The 10614-nt window shown below is 41.8% G+C and overlaps 1 protein-coding gene across 1 annotated transcript; it reads left to right on the plus strand.

Moving 5' to 3' along the window:
- Positions 1-5032: 5032 nt before the first annotated feature.
- LOC148009258 (pentatricopeptide repeat-containing protein At5g27110-like) lies at positions 5033-9921 on the plus strand. Its single transcript, XM_087673601.1, has 2 exons — positions 5033-5317; positions 5412-9921. Exon 2 carries the CDS (start codon positions 5630-5632, stop codon positions 8888-8890), a length of 3261 nt encoding a protein of 1086 aa, XP_087529727.1. The 5' UTR covers positions 5033-5317; positions 5412-5629; the 3' UTR covers positions 8891-9921.
- The last annotated feature ends 693 nt before the right edge of the window (positions 9922-10614 follow it).

Here is a 10614-nt window from a genome sequence, read left to right on the forward strand (position 1 = left end):
TGAGCCAGGAGAGCATGAAGATGAAGATGTGGACATTGAAGATGCTTTTGCAGAAGAAGAAGAGATTGCTTTGACCGTCGAGCTTGACGGTGATGAGGATGGGTAGTTGTGGCCCATCCGAATGATGTGCAGGTTTGGAGGGGGCGAATGTCATGACGCTGCACATCTACCATTGCAAACCTGAGGGCAAAATTTTCTGCCAAAATTTTGGACTCTTAAGTCAGCGTCATTATCAAATTATTTTCTGTTGTGTGCATCTTTTGTGTTTGCATTAGCATGACGCACGAGCACATGTAGTTAGGCTAGGCACAAATTCCTCAAAGCATTCATACTTTTTTGTAAGGAACATCGCCTGATTGATTGCATAGCGTGGACTCAAATTTGTGAAGTGCATGAGTGATTGGACATGAAGTTCTTTTCTAAAGCATGTTTTTGATAGGGCACAATTCATGGGGAAAACAGATCATATGCATAAGCCTTGAGGACTTCATGAAAATTGGATGAATAAAATTGGAACAATATATAGTCCTTGAAAGCTAAAGGATATCCATTCATATGTTTCAACCAATACTTGCACTCTTTGTGGAAATGAAGGAGACTTGATGTGCTAAGGCCACTGTTCCTCTACCTTTTATTATGGTCATGCAAATTGGAATTACTACTACAATTTATCAACATTAACTCACATCATCACCGAGCTATCAACCATACAATCGAGTCACAAAGGCTAAGGTAGTCTTTAAGCCAAATAAAAAGGCAAAGATAAAAATTGGTCTAATGAAACAAAATCACATGCCCAATGGTAAGTACAAAATGGCCTATGAGATAAATAGAACTATGGCCTAAGTAAAATTAGGCTCAAAAACCTTTTGAGGAAGGTTAAGGCCTTTGAGCTTACTTTAGGCCTAAAGAGGATAAGGGCGGCATACTCTGCAATGTGGTAGCTAGGTGACGAAAGCTGTGATGACAAGTAAAAAGCTTAAAAACAATAAGATTAATGGCGAGCTTTTCTAACAAGAAAAGCACTGTGCTGATTCAGGATCAACAAAAGAAGACGAAGGATGAAAACACTAGATATATTAAGAACGAAGGAAAGCAAGAGGATGGTGGAAGGTGAAGTGGAGGACATCGTCAAACTGTGAGGGTATAAAGATGGCGGCCTGAACAATGCAGAAATAGGGGTGTGGAATAACAAAGACCTGCAGCAAAGGGACAATTGAAGTCGATAACTATAGCGACATTACGCAAAGGAGGGAGTCGATGGCATTGAATTGACGGCATGCCACATAGAGCCGATAAAGTTGCTGACGGAAGATGTGAAGGTGATGAAGAACAAATGCAATATACCAGTAATCGCCATCTCCACGGTCCCCCCGCCTACTGGCCATCACCACCAGAGCCTGCGGTGCCAAGCCCGCCATTTCCATGGCCTCCCTACCAGTGCCATGCTCTGCCAATCCCTTGGCTACTACCACCTCCACGGGCTCCATTGTAGTCTACTAACAAGAGTTGCATCATCCTAAATCTTCAATGTTATTGTCAATAGCTTGATCATCTTGAATTTCCAAACGATTGTTAAAGGGAACAATAGTAAAATTGGTTACTTCAACAACAACGGAAGCAGCACCATCAACAACAATACAGGTGGCACAATAACAACAGCCTTGATAGTGCTTGAGTTAGCTTCCTCAGCATTAGGACTAGCAATTGAATCTGCTCTGGAGCACTACCTATTGCTGGTCGAAAACGGCATATTCATTCTAATCTCTGAGACTCCCACAACACGAGCAATATCAAAGGGGGTTCTTACCTATGCAGGGTTGTCTTCTATCTCAATCGTACCCCATGCATTGATACTAGCACCATCATATTGCCATCATCTCTCCCTTCTTACCATTTTCCCTTTCTATCCTTCTACTTAACCCTTTGCACTTGGTCCCCGATACTTGCATCTCCTGTAGGAGCCATGATAAGATAGAGTCCATGCTTCAAAAACAGTAATCACTTCTCTTTTTATGCATATCTATGATATATTAAGCTCTCTTGTGACCAATCTCTAAAATTTTCTTGTGAATGAATTCATTGAACTTCTTCTATTCTATTTCTTGAGTATAGCAATCAAGAGAACTATGTTTGAGAATGAAATCTTTGTATTCCTACTTCTCCTTAACATGCCGACATATGAAATCATTTGAAAGAGAATTCTAATCACTCTTTCACTCCATGTACTTATCTTGGCTTAAATACTCTTTTTGATATTTTTGCTCCCATCCTGCTAAGCGTCCCTGCAGCGAGCAACATTCACAAACCCCCACGCGAAGCCCGTATGACAACGGTGGCATGAATTCAAAATTCCTAGAAGATTTACTATTTTTGATGCGCACGCACCTTATCATTAAAGGCGTGGTGACAATACTTATTTAGGCGTGCTTATTTATCAAAGCACTTGACAAAAACATTTATTATTTTGTTTGCGCATAGCCACTCAGTTTAATATTTAATTATTTGACATTGTATTTGAGCACAGCCCAACAACTTTTGGAAGCCCAAACACCTTACTCTTTATTTGGGCTAAAGTAAACACAAAAGCCAAAAGCATGGTATTTGTAAAGTGGGCTATTATTGAGCTTGGAGATAAATAAATCTATAAATACATGCATTGTGAAGTGCTCACACAAGGCATGGGGGAGACTGCACCCAATTTGTCTTTTTGTCTCATGTCGTGCAAACTCTCTTTTTGCTTTTATGAAGGTTTTGTATAATTCTTTGTTCTTGGGGACCTTCCAGCATTCACTACGTGTGCATACATTATCCGATTTGTGCAATAGTGGTATCAGAGTGAAGCTGAGATCAAGAGCTTCCAATTGCTTACCATCTCGCACAAATGTGAAGCTCTTGGAACGAACGGGTTCTACAAGCTGTCTCGCGATAACCAACAATACAGGCATGTTCTTGGCAATGAAGAACCCCCTGTTGTGCTCTCAGATAAAAAAGGACCTCTCCTAAGAGAGGCAGAGAACCACTTCTGAAGTTCCTTTGCAAAGTCTTTTTTTTTGTTGACAGAGAAGTTGAGAAGAAGTTCATTAAGTTTGAGTTTATAAGCTTAATAAGCTTAAAAGTGGACTAAGCTCTCTATAATTTCACGATCCGGGCGGGAGTATAATTTGGTTGTCGTCAATTGCAATATCATCTAGTATATATTCATTGGCAAAGGGTTTTTCCAAGTATTGATTGGATCCTAATTTGAGAGGGATTGGATCTTGTATTGGTTTGGATCCCAATCTACGTAGGGTTGGATCTTGCTATGCTCCACTAGTTCCAAGGGAGAGTTGGTCCATGTCTCCCTCAATTGTCAAATGTGCACTATATTGTACCATTGAGAATTAGATTGATTACATAACAAATGACGGTGTCGGAGCATTTGGGGTCGAAAGTCTACCAGGGGAGCAAGAGAGTAGGGTGAAAGGAGATTCAGGGAGAGCAATAGATGAAAGAAAAGGGGTTTGAAGAAATAGAAGATGTAGAAGAAAACTAATCGAGGTGAAACATATCAATTTATTTCAGCATCCTGTCATACATGGAAGACATCAACTCATAATCATAGCTCATAACTAAATACATACAAATAAGGGTGGGTCAAAGCCCAAGACACACTGAGACAATAGCTCAGCTCATACTCAAATACTTAACATAATCCTTGATCATAATCCATGATCCATGCTGCTGCCATCCATTGACACCTCAAAATTACATGCAAACTTCAAACTAGTAGGGTAGAAGCCACTACAACCAAGACACATATCAAATGCTCTTGTCAAATCCCTGTCAAAACTAAAGAAGCACTTCAACGTTGACAATAGCTGTGTATTCCAGCCCTCAATCAAGGCTCCAAAATGCATACAAATCCAATCATAAGCCTCTCTAATGAATGCCCAAGGTTGCCCTACTGTTTAGGGACCATATCCAATACATATATTCACTTAGATCACTTACAAGCTCTCTCAAATTGAGTGGACTATGAGCTAGCCTATTTATGACAGTTTTGAACAATCCAAAACAACCCTTAGACCAAGAAAAATCACACCTTTGGTTGTTCCAAGTGGTACACTAGATCATGGGAATAAGAATCAAGCTCTAGGCATCAAGAAAAGCCTTGAGAATGAAGATGAAGTAATAAAAGACCTTGCTGGTCATGGATTCCCTGTTCTTCCTTGTTCAGGACAGCTTCATAGCTCTCTTCCTCCCTTCCCAAAATGCATGGCCAAATCACACAATACCTTCCTCCCATTAATCTTGACCGTTCCCCTTGAGTTGAGCTTGAGTTGCATGCATTGGAAGCTCCTCCTGTGGTCTAGTTGTGCTAGCACTCTCCTTGTAGCCCATGCTCGTGAAATGTGCCGCAATCACGCTGAAGGCCCTGCTCTTCATCCACATAACTCCTAAGTTTCATAAGGTATACTTAAGTTACCTAAGTCATTAACAAAGGCATATACCATGTCCCATGCTCAAACCAAGTGGACTTGTTGAACTAAGTGAAATCCAAGCAAAATGAACTTAAAGAGTCATTGCTTTATGTCTTGTAACCTATCCTGAAGCTCTTGTAGACCAAGTATGCAGACCTACATGATCCACAACATCTCCATTTTTCACACTGTAAACATAAAATCCCATGACAACGGGGTGCCGCTATGTAAGTTGTTAACCAATCAAAGAATTTATTTAGGGGTTGGGCATTCACTCTCTTTCACACAGTGGAGAGGACATGATTTGCTAACTTACTAAACTCCTTGAACACTTTTGGATGTGGAGTGTCCCTCGTCACTATATAAAGCGATAGACAAAAGTGCAATCTTTGTATTTGCAGCCAATCAAAAAAGCTATATATTTATTTTGAATTTTTTTTTGCAAACTATGACGTTCTTGGTGTGTATAGCTATTGTGCCACAATTTCAAAAAGTGCATGCCCACACTCTTGAGCAGGTGTGGGACATCTATCACTCGATGTATAAGCACCCTTAGGAAAGTTCCTTAACACGAACTTTCAAAAAAATGTTCGCGAGATCATCATCAGCATCAATGAGAATGCCGATCCTGGTGCTGGCAGACGCCTTTCTCTTCCTCTTCCAAAAGCCTCGCTTGGCTTGTTTCTTCACGCGCCTACCCTGTGGCTGGTGGGAAGCCCGCTGCGGGATTGGTTAGACCGGACATGGTGATGCTAAGAGTGAAGGCTGAAGCTGTAAACATCGACGATGCTCTCTGCCCCTTGATGATTATGTGAAGGACTTACATCAAAACGCGCTCAAAGAAGGTACATCAAGTAAGTCTACTGTGTCCGCGTCCTCATAGCTGGAGTGAACTTGCCAGCTTTTATCTCTACCTATTAATCCGAAGGGGATTCAAATGCTTCCCAGGCCATATCGGGTATTACAGGTGCTTCGTGCCGAAGTACGGTTCTATTGCTAACCCCTATGCTTATACATATCAACACAACAAAAAATCCAGTCTCATCCTGCACATGTATATCAGGGCATGGGTTAAAATTTGAGCCCCCAGACTTGCAGATAATGGCCTGTTTGCAAAATGTCACTTGCATATCGAAGTTACAATGAACAAGAAGATGCAGTAGCACATGGCAGCGGCATGTGTTAACAGACGTGTTGTGTCCGGATTAAAGTTTTGTCATAAACCAATAGAACGCAGCCAGCAGTCTTGGACTTGCCGTGTAAGGGAGTGCCTTGAATCTGGAGATTTTCATGGTGTTTTGAACACCTTCCAGGTGATGCAGGATGAATGTGCACCACCTAGCAGAGATGTTATCCGAGGTCTCTTAAAAGCTTGTACTAGGCTGAGATGCATAGAAAGAGGGCAATGTGTACATGTGGAAATTGCAAAACAGGGTTTGGAAGGAGATTCCTTCCTTGCAAGCAGCTTGGTGGATATGTATGCTAAATGTGGGTCACTGGCTGAATCAAAAAAAGTGTTTGATAAGCTAGAAGACAAAGATGTTGTGACATGGACTGCCCTGATTGCAGGATATGCTGAACATGGATTTGGTGAGGAAGCACTTCAATATTTGAGAGATATGCAACTTCATGGTGCAACTCCCAATGATGTCACATTCGTCTGCTGCTTGAAAGGTTGTAGTAGTATAGGTGCCAAAGACAGGGGTAAAGAACTGCATGCTAAGATTGCGGAAGAGGGATTTGAAAGGGAGCTGTTTGTGGGCACTAGCTTGGTGGACCTGTATGTCAAATGTGGGTTGCTAGCAGAAGCGCAGGATGTTTTTGATGAAATTAGCAAACGCAGTGTAGTCTCATGGAATGCGTTCATAGCAGGTCTAGCCGAAGCCGGGCTTACTGAGAAGGTATTGGCTTGCTTGATTCAAATGCATGCAGAGGATTTGTTTCCAGATGCTTTCACATTCATCTCTAGCTTGAAAGGTTGCAACAATGTGGGAGACTTAGCAACTGGCCAAGGTATACATACACTGATTGCTCTTGATGGCCTTGAAAATGATCCGTGTGTTGGTGGTGCTTTAGTTGAATTGTATGCTAAGTGTGGCTTGTATGCAGAATCACAGAAGGTTTTTAATGAGCTAACAGTTAGAGACTTGGCTTCATGGAATGCATTAATGCTAGTTTACAGTGAAAATTTTCTTCACAAAGAAGTTTTAGATTGTGTGGTCAAAATGAAATTGGAGGGTACATCTCCAGATGTTGCCACCTGGGTTTGTTGTTTGAGAGCCTGCAGCAGTTTACAAGCTGTAAACAATGGTCAAGTGATCCATGCAGAGATTGTTAAAGTGGGATTTGAAAGGGATTCTTTCATCAGTAGTAGTGTGGTGGATATGTGTGCCAAGTGTGGTGCACTTGAAGAAGCGCAACAAGTGTTTGATGAGTTGCCCAATCCAAGTTTGGGTTCATGGACTGCATTGATTGCTGGGTTTGCCGAACATGGGCTTGATGAGCAAGCATCTCTCCTTTTGGAGAGATTGCAGATGAAGGATGTGGTTTTGGATAGAGTTGCATTGCTTTGCTGTCTAAAGGCTTGTGGTACACTAGGATTTTTTGAAAAGGCCCAAGAACTGCACATACAGGTTGCTAAGGAAGGATATGAGAAAGATATCTCTATAAGTAATACCTTGGTGGACATTTATGGGAAATGTGGCCTGCTTAGAGAAGCACAAGAAATCTTTGACGAGTTGCCAGTTCAAGACATAGTTTCCTGGAATGCATTGATTGCTGGGTATGCTCAGCACGGGAACTATGAGATAATGCTGAACCATATACAGCAGATGCGAATGGGGGGTATTTTTCCTTCTGCTGCAACTTTTATATGTGTTCTGAAAGCATGTGGCAATAATGGAGATCTATGCAGGGGCCAACAACTGCATGCTGAGATTGTTAGAGAGGGATTTGAAGAGGACAGCTTTATTGGATCCACTGTCATAGAGATGTATTCAAGATGTGGAGCATGGCTAGAAGCGCAAGAAGTACTTAATGAGCTTACCAAGCGAAATGAAATAACGTGGAATGCACTGATTGCAGGCTATGCTGAACAGGGACTTTTGAAAGAAACGCTTCACTATTTTGAGCAGATGCAGTTGGATGGTTTCTCTCCTGCTGTTGTCACCTACATTTGGATCTTAAAAGTTTGTGGCAGCCGGAAATCGGTAGAGACTGGTCAAGAAATACACATTGAGACAGTCAAGAAGGGCTTTGAGAGAGATCCCTTTCTAGGCAGTGCCTTAGTAGATATGTATGCTAAAGGTGATGCATTAACTGAAGCACAGGAAGTGTTTAACAAGCTTTCAGCAAGAGATGTTGTCTCATGGACTGCACTAATTGCAGGCTATACTGAAGGTGGTTTTGGTAAGGAAGCCTTAAACTGCCTTGAACATATGCAGAGGGAGGGCTTTGTTCCCAATGCCATAACCTATCTTTGCAGCTTAAAAGCCTGTGCTGGATTAAGAGGCTTAGATAAGGGACGAAATTTGCACATGGAAATTGCTAGGGAGGGTTTTGAAACAGACGTTTGGGTTGGCACAAGCTTGGTTGACATGTATGCAAAATGTGGCAAACTTGCAGAAGCAAGAGAAGTGTTGGCTGATTTACAACTCAATGAAGTTGTCTCCTGGACTGCGCTGATCACAGGATGTGTTGAACAGGGGCTTGGTGAAGATGCACTTTACTGCTTTGAAGAAATGATACAGGAGGGTTTGTGTCCTAACATGATCACCTTTCTCTGCATGTTACAAGCTTGTGGGTGCATTGGAGTTTTTGACAAAGGTAGAGGAATACATAGCATGATCGTTGAAGAGGGACTTGAAAGTGAGCCTTTGGTTGGAAGTACTTTGGTGGACATGTACGCAAAATGTGGCTCACTAGCAGAAGCATTGGAAGTGTTTGAAGAACTCCCCATTCAAGACTTATTTTCATTGAATGCACTTATAGCAGGGTATGCTAGTCAAGGAGAGGTTGATTTAGTTTTTCTCATGTTGGCAAGAATGGAAAAGGAAAGCATGTTGCCAGACAAGGTTACATTTCTTAAAGTTCTTTTTGCATGCAGTCATGCAGGTCTGGTTGATCAAGGGGTGAAATTCTTTGACATTTTTAGCAGACTGTTTGGCATTGCAGCAACTATAGAGCACTATAACTGCATGATTGATCTATTTTGTCGTGCTGGCCAATTCAGTATGGCACTGGCAACTATAGAGAGGATGCCTTTTCAGCCTAACCTTGTTACGTGGAGTATCATGATGGGTGCATGCCGAAAGTGGGGTAACTTAGATTTTGGCAAGCATGCCTTTGCATGTCATATGGGGTCTGCTGAGACTCATCACCTTGATGTCCAACATTTATGTGGATGTGCAACTGTGGGAGGACCATGAAAGGATTAAGCTGATGAAAGAGCATGGAAGGGCACAGCAAACTACTGAATTGGGAATTGCTGCACTTTTGCCAATGTGCTTAGAAGAGTCAGTGCCCATGGTGCCTGTGGGTAGCTAGCAAGTGGAAGTATTCACTTAGTGTCATGCTACCTTTTTTCAGGGCATAGAGTAGGGGTAATAGATGCTGATCATACAAAGTGGACAATATAAGTTCAAACTGGTTGGATCATGTTCAACTCGACAATCAACTGGATGATTGAAATGCAAGTCAGGATGGGCTTCTTGATGAGACACTGGACATTTCACATGGTTCTTATGGTATTGCTTTGGAGTTTGGGTGCCACAAGTAGAGCTGATGGCAACATTCAGTTCTCATCAGAGTTGCACCGGTGCCAGAGCTGCTGCCTATGATGGTGGTGAATTTATTGAAGAATAGCAATTATAATGCCCATATGCATCCTTGCCAGTCGAGTTAAGGCAAATCAATGTGCAATCAGGGCCCTTTATGAGCTTTGCATTATTGCCCCCAAAAGCAGGGTTCGCAGTTCGAGCAGGGATGCAAAAAGACTTATCTGGCCATAGAGAGTTCACCGATACAATTTGCAGGTTCATAGGCCTGGTCCCACAACAGAGTTGCAGCACTTTGGAAATTCATCCCTAACTAATCACCAAGATGTGTGGCCATTAATGTTCTTTGTTTCAGATGCGGTGTCAAGAAATTTCTCGTGTATGGCCAGAAGACATTGGGTCTCAAGATGAGAGAGTTCAGCTTAAGAAGAGATGGGTTTCAGGGTTTGAAGATGGGGAAAGAGGAGATGAAAAGAGGGATTGGACATAGGTTTCGTAGATAGGTTTAAAGCATGTATGCAGCATCTTGTATTCCATAAAAGCAAGCATCCAATACATGTATAGCATATACATCAGTTTTGGAGACCTTTGTTTAGTATAAACCTGGGTGATCAGCCCTGAATGAGTATAAACAATCATACAAGTGTTTGGACAACAAATAACACTTTTATGGAACAAGAAAAGTCCTGTTCATGTATGAGAATAGCCTTGCACTTATTCAGCCCATATATTCATAACATACCTGGCACCAGACCAATAATAAGCCTCTTGATCTGCCCAACATATCAATCTTTTGTTCTAGTACAGGAATGAACCAAGTTTGCATCAAATCGGTCCATAGGCTCTCCTGTTTCAGGATATTAGTACATACATAACAGCAATAAGATTCGAGACAATAGTGGCTTGCTGTAATTCAGCCCTGTTTTGCCCTATTTCTAGCTCTATTCTTCTTTTGTCACCTTCAAAGATCAGCCCTGTTCATCAATAAAGCACCCTTGAAGTTCATGCTTGGTAGTCCCCTTCATCTTTGCCTCCACAAAAAGCTTGCAAACAGCCACGCTTGATGCCCTAAATTTACTCGAAAATTGGATTTTGCACTGATTGATCCTTGCAGCCCATGACTGTGCTGATCTTGATATCCCAAAAAATCATGCTTTCACAGAGTCCTTTGGTAGTCCATCTCTTCGCATATCTATGTATGATGGTCCATGCAATGTGCCTCTTGTAAGGTGATTTTTAAATTTAACTTCAACACGCCATCCATCCTTTGTAAATCTGCACATCCTTTGGTATGTGACATCTCCTTTAGTCATCAGCATATTTAGGCTCTTGATCTTTGTAGTCTTCATCTTCTAGGCTATGATGCACATGCTCTT

The sequence above is a fragment of the Lygodium microphyllum genome, unplaced genomic scaffold, assembly GCF_053477565.2.
Source record: "Lygodium microphyllum isolate KBCC unplaced genomic scaffold, Lygodium_microphyllum_v1.1.10 scaffold_31, whole genome shotgun sequence".
NCBI lineage: Eukaryota > Viridiplantae > Streptophyta > Polypodiopsida > Schizaeales > Lygodiaceae > Lygodium > Lygodium microphyllum.

Coding starts and splice junctions, on each gene's coding strand:
- LOC148009258 (XM_087673601.1), top strand. CDS start 5,630: ATGGCAGCGGCATGTGTTAACAGACGTGTTGTGTCCGGATTAAAGTTT.